This window comes from Cetorhinus maximus, chromosome 17 (assembly GCF_964194155.1).
Source record: "Cetorhinus maximus chromosome 17, sCetMax3.hap1.1, whole genome shotgun sequence".
NCBI lineage: Eukaryota > Metazoa > Chordata > Chondrichthyes > Lamniformes > Cetorhinidae > Cetorhinus > Cetorhinus maximus.
This window is the reverse complement of record NC_135895.1, coordinates 52,385,974-52,404,376: the sequence shown is the minus strand read 5'-3', so window position 1 is coordinate 52,404,376 and position 18,403 is coordinate 52,385,974. Positions and strand designations below refer to the sequence as shown.

The window sequence follows — 18,403 nt, the reverse complement described above, 5'->3', positions numbered from 1 at the left end:
ACAGTGCCTTTGTCCGTGCCCATCTAATTTCCAATGCTTCTGCCATCAAATTTAAACATGTCACACTTGTGTTAAATTACTTCATGGCCTCAACCTATGTTACCTCTTCTGACTCTACAACCCTCAACTCGGACCAAAAGTTGCGAACAACAGGCATTTCTTTGGGTTCTTGCTGCAGGGCTTCCTCGCTGCCTTCAAATTGACGTGGCCACTAACTTCTGCTTGGTAGCTCAAGACAGCTTCTGCTCTACTGAGTGATGTGAATATGCCTACACTGGCCGTGCAAATACCAGAACAGACCCCCAAGTTTTTCAGAACCATACCTGTAGGACTGTTTACTGAGCTACAATTCTGATATTAGCTGAGCAGCTCGCTGCTGATTGCAGAGTTCTGAAGCATCTCTGCAGGGAAGAAAATACCATCTAGCAGTTCACTAGACAGCTTCTAGGACTGGTAGGAACTGCATGGATATTTCTCTTTGATTTAATTTCTTAATTTAGTTCATATTGATTTTGAAAAATCAGCCTTTGGGGCAAATCCAATCCTGAAGGAATGATTTAACTTTTTAAGGGGAGGGGATGGTTTGCTTGGACATGCATTGAAATTGGTCAGTCACAAAATTAGATTCCTCACATTGAATAGTGCCCAAAAGGTAGGAACTATTTTGGCAGAATTTTGCCGTCGGTGTGCAGTTGCGGGCCCGACACACTGACGCATAAAATGATGCGTGATGATGTGCGTCCCGCGTCAACTCGATATTTCATTTGGCGGGTGCGTGCCGGAGGAGGCTGCGGCCTGCCGAAATGTGAACGGCTTATTAAGGCCATTAAAAAAGTAATTAAACTTGTTAAGAACGCTGTCCGTCCAACCTTAAGGTTGGCAGGCTGGCGAAGAGCCCAAGTGGCCTTCGTGTTTTTCAGGAAACCTCATCCACGGGCAGAATGAGGTTTCCTAAGCTTTTATAAAATAAATTTTAAAATTTTCCAAACTTCACAAACATATCCCAGCTCATGTGACACTGTCACCTGAGGGGACATGCTTAAATAAATTTTTACTTTATTTATCAAAAAGTGTTATAATCCATTCAATCTCCCTGAAGCAGCTGTGTGCCTCAGGGAGATTGCTGCGCTCTTTCACCCGCATACGCAAAGGAGTGCAGGCCCCGACTCTCCCTCCTCCCCCCACCCGCGCAGGTAGCGCTGAGCACTACCGGCCGTACGTTACACTGGACGGGCCTTAATTGTCCCGCCCACATGAAATGGCATTGCACAACCGATCATGGGCGGCGATCGGCTCCGTTCCCGCCCAGCCTGACCACCGTAGGAAAAATTCTTCCCTATAAATTTGTAGCAAATCTAAACTCTGAGCTACACATTATTCCTTTTCTCCAGAAAGATGACAAAAAGGGTTTATTACCTAATTGATTTAGTGAACTCAGTATTTTGTTTAGGACTTAAAATATCAGTAGTTTTAAGTCTTACCACTTTCCTTATTTGTTTCCCCCTTCCCTATCTCCCTTCTGTCCCAGACCCACAGCGTTCTTTTAGACAGGGAGACACCTCCACAGATGCTCTCATTGACTAGTTCCCTGGGAAGAGACCACCCCATTAGCTTTCACTTCTGCCCACACATTACCAATAATATGTCAGTGCAACAAACTATCCACTTCAAATTTTTCTAACTGTTACAAAGTAAATTATTTATCTATTGGAACAGCATGTCTACCACATGTTTGTTTGAACTCAGGATGCATTCCCAATGGCTTATCTCTGAGAGTAGGCTCCCAGTTACTTGTGCAATGTGAGCGTTCGCCCAACAGATAATAAGTAAAAGATGCAGCAATAAATAAAGATTCAGTGCTTCATTAAATAATATTAAGGTAATCCACCCACGTTACTCAATATCTATCAAAATAAATAAAGCTGGACTCTGATGGTACAGATTTGTGATAATTTGTCTTTACATAGAGTAATATAACTTTAAATCTATAACATTGTAATAAAGGGTGTGGAGTAAAATTATTTTATTTTGGTATAATTAGTTTTGAATGGTTAAATTATGATTTCTGGAGTAACCTTTTTCTGTGACTTTGGGAAGAATTTTTGGGTCGGCGAGCGGGGGCGGAGCCCGCTCGCCGACAAGTAAAATGACGCGCGGTGATGTCGGGCAGGCCTCCCGACGTTACCGCGCAACATTTAGATTTTAAACCAGCTTATATTTCACCCCTCTCCTAATATTACTCAGTTCTGTTGAAGGGTCATGAGGACTCAAAACGTCAACTCTTTTCTTCTCTGCCGATGCTGCCAGACCTGCTGAGTTTTTCCAGGTAATTCTGTTTTTGATTTAGATTTTCAGTTTGGCAGGCACGCAGCGGAGTCAGCTGCGCACCCGCCAAACTGCCAAAGGGCTACTAAGGCCTGTTAAAAACTTTATTAAAAACTAATAAAATGAGCTGCCCATTCAACCTTAAGGTTGGTGGGTGGGCGAAGAGCCCAGGCAGCCTTCGCATTTTTCATGGAACCTCATCCACGGGCAGGATGAGGTTTCACGAAGTGTTTATAAATTCAATAAGGTTTTTTTAAAAAATCCTTTGACATGTCCCAGCTCAAGTGACACTGTCACATGAGGGGACATGTTTTAAAAGTTTTTAATTTCTTTATTTAAATGTTTAAACCATAAACTAATCTCCCTGAGGCACCTCTGTGCCGCAGGCCACAACTCAGGGAATCCACCCCGCTCGCACAGGTAGTGCTCAGTGCTTCCAGGCACGCGTCACGCTGGGCAGGCCTTAATTTGCCCGCCCACGTAAAATGGCGGCGTGGACCCGATCGGGGGCGCCGATCGGGTTCGCGCCTGCCCCCACTCAAACCCCCTGATGGGGGGAAAATTCTACCCTTTGTCATAGGCACACTTTAAAATGCACAATGAATAACCATGCAGTGTTATACAGCTCAAAAAGCACTGTTGAAACTGGTGGCATTTATATAGTATGACTGTTTTAAGGTCTATACTGTAATTTGTTCAGAGTGGCTTTTAAATTAAAGTAAGAGGAAAGTGCACTAAGGAGCATTTTCAGTATAAAGTACTCCACTTCATCTTGATATTGCTCAAAAACAGTGAAAGAGAATTCCCACCTTGCGAGAGATATTTGCAGTTACATTGAACTTCGCTTTCCTGCAGAAAGGTTTCAGATCTCCACAACCAACCATTGTTAGCTTGGCGATTCATTTAGAAGTAGATTCAGTACTAGCCAACCTTGTGATCTAAAGTTTTCAGTTATTTTTTCGGATCGTGCACGAACCTCATTCTTACTTACATATGTGCCACATTGAATTGCAAGATGTTTCTGGCCTGTCCATTCCTATACACTGGCTTGTGTATATAAAATGGACACTTCAGTCCTCTGTCCTTGAGAATTTGGATCGTTTGAAATGTCATTTGCAAGTTTGATTTCTTTTGTTTTTCCTTTTTCATACTTCAGTTTCTGTATTATTCAAGCCGCAATACTTTCTGCAGTTTTCTGTTCCCGCCTTTTGGCAATGCAAGACTTATCCTGCAGATTGTTTTTCCCATAGCATTGCTGGAGACAGCAGCTGTTTTTTCAGCAGTAACCACAGTGCTTAGTGGGGGCTTTCCATAGGGTCTTCCAATGACCTATAGCTCTGAAGACAGAGGAGGAGTTCAAGCAAGGGAATAAGGGCAGCTGCACTTGGCCTAGGATCCAACGTAGGATAAAAACAGAAAGTGCTGGAAAAACTCAGCAGGTATGGCAGCATCTGTGGAGAGATAAAAACAGAGTTCATGTTTTGAGTCGAATGACTCTTTGGATCCAAGCTGCAGCTTTTTGCACCTTTCCAACACCCTCCTCACCCTCAATCACCCTGAGCAGTGACATCAGTGGAAGCTAAAGATAATATGCCCATGGAACTCTTGCCTTCCTCTCATCCCCTTTCCTGCAACCCAACCTTCCCTTCTACTTGTATGCTTTGACATATGACACATAAGAATTGCCACCTGGACAGCTGAAGCTGAAGCTAGAAGAGCTACCCAGCAAAGTGATGAGGATGCGCCATCACTTGGCTTTACATTCACAAACAGTAGCTCAGGTACTGACACCATGTGGCCCTTAAACGATACCATAGAGCAATGGTCAGCACATGGCAGTGACCAGGTCGTGGGCATGTCAGAGGGAATGGGTAGTACATGTGCCAGCTCCCAGAGGATGAGGTTGCAGACAAGTTCTGAGGACTCAGATGAGGATTTTGACAGGGTGACATACAGGAGAATGATGACAATGTACTCATTGAACCAATAATAGATCCAAAATACTTCTAACCAGTGACCTTTCAAACTAAAGCAAAATATCCTCATTTATGTTTTATCAATAACAGCTATAGCATCTCTCCGAAATATTAAATTGGTTTGCAATGTATTCAAATTATATTACTGAATCAAGTGAGATATAGGCAATTACTGTTTGCTTTTTAATCTAGATCTCTATGTACGTTGATTTGTAAATGGACCTACTCTGCAGAAACAGGCTGGAATGACTGCTTCTGGAAACAGATTGGACTTGGAGATTTAACGGTCAACAACCACTCCAAAATAGGTATGCAATAATAGTTGTTACCATATATGTGTTTATTTGGATATTTTAAAATGGGATATTTTGTACTTGCGAGCTGTTTATCATATAATGCAGATTTGTGGCTTGGTGCTGCAGCTATATATAGTTCCAGTAATCAAACAAAATTCCTGGCCTCATGCCTCAAGTACAGGAGGTTCTCTGACACATTCGTGTGAGGTTGTTTCAGGCTCCCTCCAGCTGGCTGACCCAGAGAATACTTCGCTTCAGTTTGAAAGGGCACCGGTTAGAAGTATTTTGGATCTATTCATGGTTCAATAATCCAAAGGTAACCTACCAACAAAATAAACAAAATTTCACTCCTACAAATGAATATTGGGATTTTGGTGGTTGCAATCCAGCACTCCCTTTGGCTGAAATCTGAGATAAAGTTATGCTAAGAACTGTAAGTTTGCCTCAACCAATTAGAATCTAATTTGAAAACATATTGGTATTCCAATCAGAATAATATGCGATTTTACACAGTTTAACTAATCAAGCATCTTAGCATTCGGTTTTACCTTTAGGGCTACTAGGAAATTGCAGTCCCCACATGAATAATTTTACTTCACTTTCTGACTCACAGCCATTTTCAGTTCCTATCTGATGCTGTTGCTTTGGGAATTGAAGTGTGCTGCATGATGTGGATGGAATGTTTGATCTCACAATATTGTTCCAAGATTCCCGCTCCTCGTAGTTCGTACATTCATATTGTATCTAGTGGAACCCTTCATCAGAAGATAGTTAAGTAATAGTCGTATGTGAAATTTCAACCAAGCTTTCTTCACTTATGTGCTTCCAACATTTCATATTTCTCACTTTTGCGTTTTTTTCACTTATTGTTAGCAAATTAGTGTGCCAAAGCGTTAGTTCCCACGGATTCCTAGCTAAAAATTTTATCTGGGAGGGAAAAATCTTATATACTTTACCAAAATTAAACTAGAGCCCATTTCTAATGCTTTTGCAGTTTATGATGTCCTGCATTGTGACAGTGATATTCATTATTAAAAGAAGGAGCTGTCGTTTAAAAATGTAACCTTGATATATAGTAGTAAAAATGGCATCAAACATCTGTCAGAAAATTACAAGAAATTACTTGCAGTTCATTTGATGAATGGATTCACACATTTAGCTTTCAGGTTTTGGATGTCATCTGAACCCTAACTGGATTACTCAATTGTAATCAACAGGCACTACTAATCTAGTAGCCTCTATGCATTGTGTATAGATAAATGAATGTCCCAGTAAATAATATACTATCTGAAAGTAAAATACCCCCATTCATTTTAGGTGAGAAGTTTTTCAGTGGAAAATTTGCTGAGGTAGAAATTCATTCATTCACTCATTCATAAGCCAGCACGAACTGGCCACAGGGGCCAATCCCCCAAAAGGTAGACCAGAGCTACATCAAATATAGAATTTGGATCTCATTTGAATAATTACAACGAGCATTTGGCATCTGTAGCGCCTCCAGAGGATGCTCATCCATGTCAATACCTGCCTTGATGGCAGTGGTCTTTGGCTAAGTGCTCATGAGGGAAGGTGAACAGGAAGGAAACTATCATGGGTCAGCAGCAGTTCTCAAAAATGTTCGATCTGAGGTCACAGGCAGTGCAGTGAAACCTGAGCAGAGCAGGCCCTACTACATTCAGGGCAGCCCAATTTCAAAAACAGTCCTAAAGCAGATATTAAGCTTCTCACTGACATATACAAGGGGCCTAACACCTGCATTAAGTGGCTGCAAGCAAGGCCTGAAAAATCACCTGACTCAATATGAAGTTAGGTACATTTCATGACTCTTCGGGGCGTGGGATATGTCCTCCTAAAGTTGTTCCTTTTCTTCTCCATGTTCCACCTAGAAAACTGAGGATGGGGTTCAATATCTATTCCACTATTTCCTATCAGGGTGATGTAAAACGGTTTGGTAAAAGCTAGAGATCATTTTGGTGACTAAAACAGAAATATTTGCAATGCCACCACAAGATACAAAACATGAACAACAAGACTCAAAATGAGAACAATTAGAATAAAGCTATATGTTCTACACTTTATAAAAAAAATTGGAATAACACTGGCCGATCACGCTACCCTTTCACCTCTTTGACATGGATTTGATTCTGGTCCATTGTGATGGAATGAAAGCCTTTTTTTCTACTGGTTGGAGAGGATCTTACCTGAAATAAAGTTTCCCTATATATCTTCCTATTTTGAGTAGATGTGGTCTACAATTCCAGACAAATGGATGGTCATTAAATTGACAATTTAATTTGAAGGCTCAATAAGGATACCTGGGGCAGAATTTTCAGGTCGAAGTGTGGGCGCGTGCCCGACCCGCTAGAGTGTAAAATAGTGCGTGATGACATCAGGCGAGCGTCCCGATGTCATCCCACACTCGTGCGATATTTCGGTCGGCAGGTGTGTGTAAAGGTCAGAAGCACGTCCACTGACAATTAAAAGGGCAATTAAGCCCATTAAAGCTGTAATTGTCCCCGATTTTTCATGGCCCATCAACCTTACAGGTGGCAGTTGGGCAAATCGACCAGGCGGCCTTTACATTTTTCATGAAACCTCATCCAAGGGCGGGATGAGGTTTCTGTTACTAAATTTTTAAAAATCGCGCCCGCACGCCGACCTAAAAACCCTGCCCCTAGTGTAGGGAGTGGAAAAACCCATAAGGAGGGAATTCCCTATTTTAAGATTGGAGCAAGAGTGTATTGTTAGAATGGCACAAGCTTTGTTCACGACTTAGATCATTCAGTCATTGCCTTTGCAGTTTGGTGTATTTGAATTTTGTAACACTCCCTGGTGTCTTCTGTTTTTTATCAAGCAGATGGGTTGTTGACTAGTTATTGTCCTCAGCAATCAAAGTTGAGAAATTGAGTATCAGATTGTATCCAAATTTTCATAGAACAAATTACAGTTAGCATTTTAGTAATTGGCTTTTGTCATCCTGCTCTGAAAAGTGAACAAGAGGTAACGTACATCTGATTTTAGATTGGCTGAAAAGAATCCTACCAAATTTCAAAATGTATATTTATGCCTGGAAAATTGATTTCAGAACTTAATTGTGTCTGAGTGGCTGTGACTGGAGATGTGGTTGCCTGGGAAACTATACTGACTATCCCAAATATTATTCTGCAATTGGGAACGTGTTACATTGAGAATGTTTTGGCACTTCTGGCCTTTTACAGTCAATATAGCACCTTCTGGAAGAATTGCCTACTGGGCAATTTTAGACTGTTGCTCACTTGTTCACTATCTTTTTACAGCTGGCCTGCAATAACAGATATGTTATCACTAGCTATCATAAGGCATAATTGTCCAAAATTAAAGTTTTAGGAACAATAAAATCTACACTCAGTTATGTACTCCAGTTGAATTATCCTAACGAGCACAGAAATAAATTTTTGTTTGATATGTTTAAGGATATTGATAGATTTCAAAATCCATGAAAACTTTCATGCAGTATTCTGAAATGATAAATTATTGCTGGCGAAAATTATTAAATAAAATTAGAGAAGTGCACAGACCATTAATTTATTTCTTAAAGGGGATGGAAAGTTGAGAGGAGGACCTTCTTCAAAATATTCCCCCAAATTCTCCGAAGTTCTTTAAAAAAGCCTAATCTAGATTTTCCATTTGGATTTTCCCTATTTGAGTATATCAGGTGATCTGAATTGAAAAGGTGGGCAGAATCCATTATTCTAGATCTCCACCTACTATACATCACATGAGATTTCCCATGGGTGGGGAATGCAGCTTTAAGGAGTGCTGACATCAAACAGGAGGAAATTAATTTCATTAGTTTGGAGGCAGGACATAGCATACAGTACTAAATCATGTGCATGTGAAATGGACGTTCAGGGTTGCTAGGTGCTAATAGGCATTTTTAAAATTATTTGTTCATGGGATGTGGGCGTCACTGGCTGGGCCGGTATTTATTGCCCATCCCTAATTGCCCTTGAGAACTGAATGGCTTCCTAGGCCATTTCACAGGGAATTTTAAGAGTCAACACATTGCTGTGGGCCTGGAGTCGCAAGTAGGGCAGACCAGGTAAGGACAGCAGATTTCCTTCCCTGAAGGACATTAGCATACTGAATGTTGTTAAAAAATGTGTAGTATTGCAAAGCTTAGTGCATTCAGCCCAGTCATTTCTTCTTTACGTTAATTTTGCTCTTCAGTTATTTAGGTTCTCATGATCTTTGAGCTAATTTTTCTAAAGTATTTTTGGTTCCCAGCACCAATTGGGTTTCCAAAAAGAAATATTCCTTCTGAGATGTTTGAAAGAATTAAGATGGAAGGATATGAGCCAAGTTAGGCTGCATAAGGGATGCCCTGTGCCCATCTACTGGTACTCACACACTTTTATCTGCAGATTTGGAGTAACAAGTTTTACTTTGGAAAATGATTGGTAGACATGAAGACTCATCTTCCCTAAAGAGACTGGGACAGCAGACCCAAAGGTGTCATTAAAATATTTGAATGCCCGACTAACCATAATATTGGACACCCCAATTACCCCAGTGGCACTGAATGGAATGGAATCAGTATTCCATGTATCCTCATTGGCTACATATCCCAGTGATATCTCATGATCTGTTTCACCAGCCTGCAACAATGGGGAACTGTCTTTATTGGGCCATCAGACAGTAAGTTGCAAAGTTGTGTCAGTTGCTGCAAGTATGTATTTAACTATTATTAGCACATAGAATTGGCAGATTTAGTGACCTTACTGGTAAGTAATGGCCTGAAATTTAGCAATGCATCCTTACAGGGATGCTGCAATGTTGGCTTATGAGGAATTTGACATGCATTTACAAACATGCCTACCCTCCTCAGACCAATCTCCATTTCAGTATCCATGAAACATGAGATTTTAGGTTGGGCTGTTCAACCTCTTTCCTGCTGTCTCATACCTGCATGTTGGGCTTCCTAACCCTTCACCTTTGCCTGTAATTTCTTCCTTTTAAAGAAAGACTTGCATTCATATAGCACCTTTCATGAGCCAAACCACTTTACAGCCAATTAAGCACTTTGAAGTGCAATCCGTGCTGTAACGTAGGAAATATGGCAGCTGTTTTGTACACAGCAAACGTTCACAAACATCTGGATGATAATGGCCAAATAATCTCTTCGTGATACTGACTGAAGGATAAATATTGGCCAAGACACTGAGGAAATCTCCCTGCTCCTCTTCGGAATAATGCTATGGGTTCTTTTGCATCCACCTTGTTACAGATCCCTGTAGAGACCAATAACTTTTAAAAGAAAGGAATCCCCACGAAGCCGACTATGTGCAATATTTTCAACTCGGCCTCCATTATGTAGAGTCTCTCACTTCTCACTCAATCGTTTTGATCCTTGAATCTCATTCACCAGCAGCCATATTCCATCTCAACACTGACAAAGCGCACTGTTACGACAACGTGAGGAGGGGTAAAATGATTTCTCTACTCTCCTTCTCCAGGTCTCACCATAACAGGGTTTTTTTTGTGAATTTAGAGAGGGTGTGCTTTGCCAATACTGCAAAGTCCCACTATTTATGCTTTCAGTTTGTAAAGAATTAGTCAGACAGGTTTTCATAGGTTAAACAAATAACAAGATAAATGCAATGAAACTATTTCCTGAACTAAAAAATAGACTAGGTAAATTGCAACCACCACATATGTCACACACGCACTAGTATAGATGGCAGAACGAGAGGATAGACTTAGGATCTTTTATAGTTCATGAAGAAGATAAACACAAAGTATACGGTTAGCTTATACGGTTAGCTATTCTTTGACTGGTCCTGTTGTGGTGATTCTACGTTACGGCTGTTTTGTTCAGTTGACTTCCTGGGTGTTGTTGTATGGTGCAGGTTTCCACGTTTTATTCCCAAATGATCTTGGTTTGCAGTAGATTTCTCTTCTCAGGATGCAAATTTGGGCACAATACTTTGGAGGGAGAGAGAGAGACAGTAAGAGCAAACAGCTCCAGTACAGCATTGTCTTGATCTTTCTCCTGCTTAGTAAAACAGTCTCTGAAAGTACTCTGCTGGCTGTATATTCCAGAGAAATTCTATTAGTCCATGTCTGCTGCAGCCATTGTTTTAGAACAGGTAATTGCATTTTGACATCTCATCTCAGAAATATTTGCAAAGTTTCAGGATAGTGTAAAGCCAACAGGAGTTGGCATCATTCATGCTCCCCTGGGGGTTGAGTGTCTTTTTTTCCATCCCACTTGGTAGAATGCAAGCTGTTTATTGTAGCTGTCTGGGCAGTCTCCATTGTCTTTTAGAGAGTTTCAGTTTTTTTTAAAATCCAGCCAGAAAAGAAAAATTAGAAATTGTATCTTTACAAAAACCCACATCCTCATAACAGCATCTCCACAGGCCCTCTCTCAGTCGATTCATGACCAAGTCTTGATGGCACAGATTCCCCAGAGAGTTCCTTTTCCACTCCTTTAAAGTGATCTGGTGGGATCTGGCAACACAGAAACAGGAGCAATAGGTCTTATCCAATTAACAACCCCTTACCCTTCCTGTCTTCAGCTGTTTCTCCTTTCCAAATGGATAACATACATGGTAACACTTTCAGAGACCTGCTTCAATACCAGCATCTGTTTGAAGACTGCCAAACAGAAAACACATCCTGACCCAACTGCACTGCAGTTAGTTTTCTAATTACCCTTTGCTTCTTAGCGGCTAAACCCCATGGCAACCTTAGGTCATATGGGTATTTCTTGGAACCTAATGATGTAATAATCAGGGAACTAATTAACCTTTTTGAATACCCCCCCCAGCCTACATTGGTCTTAAAGGCACATTGCACAAAAGAAAATATAGGCTTTTCCTAGTACATGGATCATCACAACATCTTTTTGAAAATAAAGTATCTCTGACAGTGCAGCACTCCCTCATTACTGCATTGGAATGTCAGCCTAGGTTTTAGACTGAGACTTGAACCACAATCTTTTGAACAGTCTTAGAAAAAGCTGCCACTGTTCCAAAGGCTTTAAAGAATTGTTGTTACTTTGGTAAAATTTCCCTTTGTTTTCACACATTTAAATTCAACTTACATGCAATTTTGAACTACTAGTGTACTTTCTGAACAAAGCCAATTCTGCACCTGGAGCAATTCACAATTATGAAAATGAGCTAACTTCAGAAAATTGGGTATAAATATCACATCTTCATTTGTGCCAGTGTTTCTCACCATTTGTAAGCTAATTATTAGACTTGTGCTTTCACAGAATTAAGAATTGTTACAGCACAGAAGGAGGCTATCATGTCTGCACTGGTTCTCTGAATGAGCAGTTCATCTGGAGCCATTCTCCCGCCTTCTCCCCCGAACCCTTCACATTCTTCCTGTTCACGTGACAGTCTAATTCCCTTTTGAATGCCTCAATTGACTCTGTCTCTGCCACACTCAAGCTGTGCATTCCAGAACCTAATCACTTGCTATGTGAAAATTTTCCCCAAGTTCTTTTTGTTTCTTTTGCCAATTACTTCAAATCTGTGCCCTCTTGTTTTCGATACTTTCTTGAGTGGGAACAGTTTCGAGCTATCTACTCCGTCCTGACCTTTCATAATTTTGAATACCTTTATCAGGTTTCTTCTCAACCTTCTCTTCTCCAAGGAAAACAGTCCCAACTTCTTCAATCTATTTTCATAACTGAAGTTCCTCTTCCCTGAAAACATTCTCATGAATCTTTTCTGCACTCTCTCCAATGGCTTCATATCCTTCCTAAAGTGTGGCACCCAGAGTTGGGCACAATACTCCAGCTGAGGCCAAACTAGTATCTTATACAACATAACCTCCTTGTTCTTGTACTTTATGTCCCTATTAATAAAGCCTAGGATACTGTATGCTTTATTAACCGCACTCTCAAACTATCCTGCCACCTTGAGTGAATTATGCACATATACACCAGGTCCTTCTGCTCCTTCACCCCATTTAGAGTTGTACCCTTTATTTATACTGTATTGTCTCTGTATGTTCTTCCTACTAAAATTAATTACTTTAGATTTCTCCACACTGAACTTGATCTGTCACTTGTCCGCCCATTCCACCAACTTATCTACGTCCTTTTGAAGTTCTACGCTATCCTCCTCACAGCTCACAATGCCTCCAAGCTTTGTGACGTGCACAGATTTTGAAATTGTGCCCTGTACTGCAAGGTCTAGGCCATTAATATATATCAGGAGGAGCATGGGTCCCAATATTGACCCCTGGGGAACTCCACTACAAACCTTCCTCCAGGCTGAAAAGCACTACTCTCTGTTTCCTGTCACTCAGCCAATTCTGTATCCATGTTGCTATTCTCCCTTTTATTCCATGAGCTATAGCTTGGCTCACAAGCCTGTTGTGCAGCACTGTATCGAATGCTTTTTGAAAATCCATCTACATCACATCAACAGCATTGCCCTCATCAACCCTCTCTGTTACCTAATCAAAAATCTCAAGCAAGTAAGTTAAACATGATTTTCCCTTAATATATCCAGGCTGATTTTCCTTAATTAACCCACATTTGTCCATGTGACTATTAATTTTGACCCAAATTATTGTTTCTAGAAGTTTCCCCACTGATTAGTCTGTAGTTTCTGGGCTTATCTTTACATCCTTTTTTGAACAGAGTGTAACATTTGCAATTCTCCAGTCCTCTCACACCACCCCTGAGTCTAAGGAAGACTGGAAAATTATGTTTGGTGCCTCAGCAATTTGCACTGTCACTTCCCACTGTATCTTTGGATGCATCTCTGTTGCTCCTGGTGCTTTATCAATTTTAAGTATAGACAGCCTATATAATATTTCCTCTTTATCAATTATAAATGCTTCTAGTGCTTTAATAACCTTTTCTTTCACCATGGCCTAGGTAACATCTTCTTGGTAAAGACAACTGCTTCCATGCGCAAACCCCCTCTTTGGTCCCTAATTGGCTCTACTCCTCCTTATACCACCTTTATACTTATTATATGCCTGTAAGTAGACTTTATGATTCACTTTTATGTTAGCTGCCAGTCTCTTTTCATACTCTCACTTTGCATCTCTTATTTGCCTTTTCACTTCCCCGCTGAATGTTCTATATTCAGTCTGGTTCTCCATTGTATTATCCATCTGACATCTGTCAAAAGCACACTTTTTCTTCTTCACCTTAATCTCTATTTCTTTTGTCATCCTTGGAACTCTGGATTTGTTTGCCCACCTTTCCCCTTCGAGGGTATATACTTTGACTGTGCTCAACTTGTTTCTTCTTTGAAGGTAGCTCATTGTTCAGCTATCATTTTTCCAACCTTTGATTCCAATTTATTTGGCCCAGATCTATTCTTACCCCATTGAAATTGGCTTTCCCCCAGTTATTTATTCTTACGCTAGATTGCTCCCTGTCCTTATCTATAGCCAACCTAAATCTTGTGATACAATGGTCACTGTCCCCTAAATGTTCTCCAACTGATACTTGATCCAACTGGCCCACCTCATTCCCAAGAACCAGGTCCAATAATGCCTCCCCTCTCGATTGACTGTATACATACTGCTGCAGAGAATTTTGCTGAACACACTGTGGAAACTATTGACCCTCTCTGCCCTTTACACTACTACTAATTGCATTGGGGCAATTAAAGCCTGCCATTATAACTACTGTATAATTCTTGCACCTCTTTGTAATTTCCTTGCAAATTTGTTCCTCTACATTGTTGCCACTAGTTGGTGGCCTATACACTACCCATTTTTATTGCACCTTTGCACTTTTTTTGTTCCTTAGCTCGAGCCAAATAGATTCTTGACAGAATTGTCTCAGATTTGCACTAAGCACAGTAGCGGGAAGGTAAAACAACATTTTACCTGCCAGCCGCAATGGCGAGTTTTCTGACTGTTTCATCCTAAACCTGCCACATTATTTATGCATTCCTGGGAAACATGCCATTTCGATGGCAGGTAGGCTCTCATTCGCACACCTGCCATCACCTCACTGCTCCATCACGCCGGGTGCCATATTTAAAGTCCAGCCATGCACACACATCTCAGTGCTTCCAGCCCATGACTGCTGCAGGCAAGATGTCCACAAAAGGCAAGAGGACTGCAGCCTCCAGGTTTAGCGACGCGTCACTGGAACGCCTTTTGGATGTCGTGGAGGCCTGCCAGGATGCCCTCTACCCCGCTCTGGCTGCAGGATGGACAAAGGTATGACCAACCAGGCTTGGGAGGCAGTGGCAGAGGTGGTCAGTGTCAAAGCCCTTCAAAAGAGGACAGCCTCCCAGTGCCACAAGTGGATGAATGATCTCCTCCATTCTGCCAGGATAAGTCACTCTTCTCATCACTCTCAACTCACACACTCAAACACATTACATATCCACAGGGATCTCACTCACTACCAGTTCAAGGGACATCACTATTTACTCTCTCACACTCACAGTCATTGTCCTCATCCTGTCCATGGGACCACTCACCACCCACACATGCCAGGCACACTTATCATCTGGCCTGGCAGGCGTGCTGCTTACACTCTCTCCACTTCTATTCATGCAGGACAAGCTGGCACACAACAAGAGGGGGAGGTTGCAGACCAGTGGAGGAATGCCTGAAATCAAGGTCTTCATGGACTTTGAAAACAGAGCCAACCAGCTGCCGGTGACAATCTGACGGTGAGATTAGTGGTGCTCTACGGAGTGAGGATCCAGCAGTGCAACATCCATCAGACAAGCATGCCGTGAGCGATGCATTCTGTTTCACAGACCACTGCCATGCACTAATTATCTCCCCTTGCTTTCACAGGCACATCTGGGAAACAGCCGATGGAATCCATGACACAGGGCCTCCAATCAACCCCTGAAGAAACTTCTGAAGAGGAATCTGGAGGCACCTCCCTTGAAGTTGCATCACAGCGCTCACCTACAACCTCCACCAGTGCAGAGACACACACCTCGGTGGGACCTAGCTTTAGAATAGCCTTGGGATCACAATCTGGTAAGCACATCGCACTGTCTGATCCACAGCAGGCAGCGGCAGGGACTTCCCAGGTGTCCGGCACTCAGAGGACTGCTGAGGGCCAGAAATTTGCTGAGTCCGAGTCAGATGATGAGCTCCTGGACTCAGTGGTGTCACAATTGCTGGAGCTGCAAAGTCAAGCTTGGAACATCAGAAGGGATGTCCGCTGCACTCCTCAGATTGCAAGGCACGATGGAGGAATCTGTCTGCCTTAACTCTGATGTGATGGCACCGGCATGCCAACGCACAGAGGTCAACACTGGTAGGGTTGGGGCTACCATGGAGACCTTGGCCCAGGACATTGGCCCTGCATTGCAGCATAGGCTCAACTCCATCATTGATGCCATAATTGGCCTCCAACAGTGTGTACGTGGGAGGGGTGCCAGGCAGCTCGATCTCACTACAGCTACCCCTTCTCCTCAAAGAGTCAGCCTGAGGCCCTCAGGCACCCATAGGGAGGAGGATCAGCAGGTGCATACTCTGGGGCCATCCATCCAGGGAGTGTCTAGCCCATTTGAATCCCCTCTTCCTGTGACCTCAGCAGCTCCAGCTCTACAGACTGAGGAGGGTGCCACTGCCGCACAGCAGGACCCTGAAAACAGGACGGGGCCCTCTACGTCTCGACCCTCCAGAGGATGCCCGCCAAGGTCATCACAGACAGGGCGTTGCAGTCAGCATGAGGCCTCCACCTCTGCTGCGGATGTCCAGGGAGCACCAAGACGTAGCTGCGGCATTCGGAAAGTTAAGAAGAATTAGCTGCACAGCCTGGGCATGGATGTTAATCACTTTTACATATTGTTCACTCTTCACAATAAACTCCCAAGAATGTCTCCCTGCTTATGGCTCTTTGTTCTATGAGCAGTGTTCTTGTCACTCAGATGTGAAACCTTTCTGCACAAGATAAAGGCAGTTGTCTCGGTTCAGTGCCTCTTCCCTGCAGCCTTCAGACCAAAGTGATGGTCTGGCCTTACACTCACTGGACATCTTACTGATGCCTGCACCTGAAAGGTGCTCGTCATTACTGCCAGAATGTAGTGGGCAGGGGTCACAGAGTTCCATCATTCTCTCTATGTGCTATCAACACCTTTAAGGTGGGGCTGGTTCCTATCTCTTCAGCATCTGTGACCAATGATGCTGTGCTGCTGAAGGGGTCAGGTGCTGAAAAAATTCTTTCGAGTTATCAACAGTCACAGATTGCAACTCTTTCGAGTACAATCACAGTTCTTGGTTTCCGGGAGTGGGACATGAACCCACAACCCTCTGATTCAAAGGCGAGGGTGCTATGAACTGAGCCACAGCTGACACCTCAGTCAGGTGCTGAAGGCGGACAAAGGATCCGATGCTTCTAATGGCTACGTCTCTACAATATGATCCTGATCACAAAGGTGCAAGTGAGCTGTCAGACAGGAGTAAGATATTCTCAGAGGCTATGTGAAGATCATTGGAGTGTTCTCACTGCATGTTGTCATCATCCTCTTGCATTCGAGTGACTATTTGGGCCTCCACTGTGTCTCCATGACAGGAGCATTATCACAGAGGGTATTTGTGCTGCCATAAGCCAGCCAAACATTCACAGATGCAATGTGTGGATTTATGGGATCTCTTCACTGCGTGTCGTCATCATCCTCCACAAGTCCAATGAGGGCCTCCCGGGTGAGCCTGCCTCGTCTAGCCAGTGTGAGGGCGTCATCCCTGTGATCGTCGCCTTTGAGGACCTCTTCACCCTTATCCCCGTCGGCATCCTCCTCATCAGAGGAGACCTCCAGCGCCTCCACCTCCTCCTCAGCCAGCTCGTCTCCCCCTTGCAGCGCCAGGTTGCAAAGGATGCAGCAGACGATGATGATGTATGACACCCTCTGCGGACTGGATTACAGGGCTCCACCAGGCCGGTCCAGGCACAGGAACCTCATTTTCAGCATCCCAATGGCCTGCTCCACCAAGGTGCAATTTGCAACATGACCCTCATTATACCTTCACTCTGCTGCAGTCTGAGGCTGCCGCACGGGTTTCATCAGCCACAGCCTCTGTGGGTAGCCCTTATCCCCAGGAGCCATCCCTGCAGCTTCTGTGGACCCTGGAAGACTTCAGGGACCTTTAACTGACTGAGGATGTAGGAGTTGTGGACAGGCCCATGAAAATCATGCGCAGACCTGCAGGATGCATTTGTGGTGGTCGCACACCAGCTGCACATTCAGAGAATGGAATCCCTTGTGGTTGATGTAATTGACCGTGTGTTGCGACGGAGATCTGAGAGCCACGTGAGTGCAGTCAATCACACCCTGCACCTGTAGGAAACCCGAGCTCCGGGCAAATCCAATCGCTTTTGCATCCTGACTGCCCTGGTCCCAGGCGAAATGCACAAAGTTATGTATCCTCACAAAGATGGCATCCGTGACCTCATGGATGCATTTGTGGGTGGAGACTTGTGAGACCCCACAGAGGTCACCTGTGGAGCCCTGAAAGGAGCCACTGGCGTAGACATTGAGTGCCGCTGTCACTTTCACGGCCATTGGCATCTAGCCCTCCATGTCCCCAATGTGCCAAACCCTGCAGCAGGTGACAGGTGTGACCGACCAGTTCCCGAGACATGCACAGTCTTTGGCGACACTGGTTCTCGATCATATTCAGGAATGAAAAGCAGCATCTATAGACTCTATAGTCACTCTCTGTAGGCCAGCAGGCATACGGCTAGTTCACCAGGCTCCATGCTTCTGATGTACTCCTCCTGCAGGATGAAAGAGTGGGTTAGCATGGGTGTACAAAGAACCTGTCCTGTTTAAGTGTGAAGGCCCCTTAATGCTTCCTGGAGAG

General features: G+C 43.3%; 1 protein-coding gene across 7 annotated transcripts in view; it reads left to right on the top strand.

The window, feature by feature from the left end:
• The window catches only part of fggy (FGGY carbohydrate kinase domain containing), a 371,941-nt gene that overhangs the window by 146,242 nt on the left and 207,296 nt on the right, over positions 1-18,403 (top strand). For all 7 annotated transcript variants that reach the window (XR_013579315.1, XM_078561209.1, XM_078561205.1 and 4 more), the window contains one exon: positions 4,494-4,609. Coding sequence is in view for 5 of the 7 variants with exons in the window: in XM_078561209.1 (XP_078417335.1) it covers positions 4,494-4,609 (116 nt within the window). In the remaining 2 variants the exon portion in view is untranslated. The remainder of the gene's footprint in view (positions 1-4,493; positions 4,610-18,403) is intronic.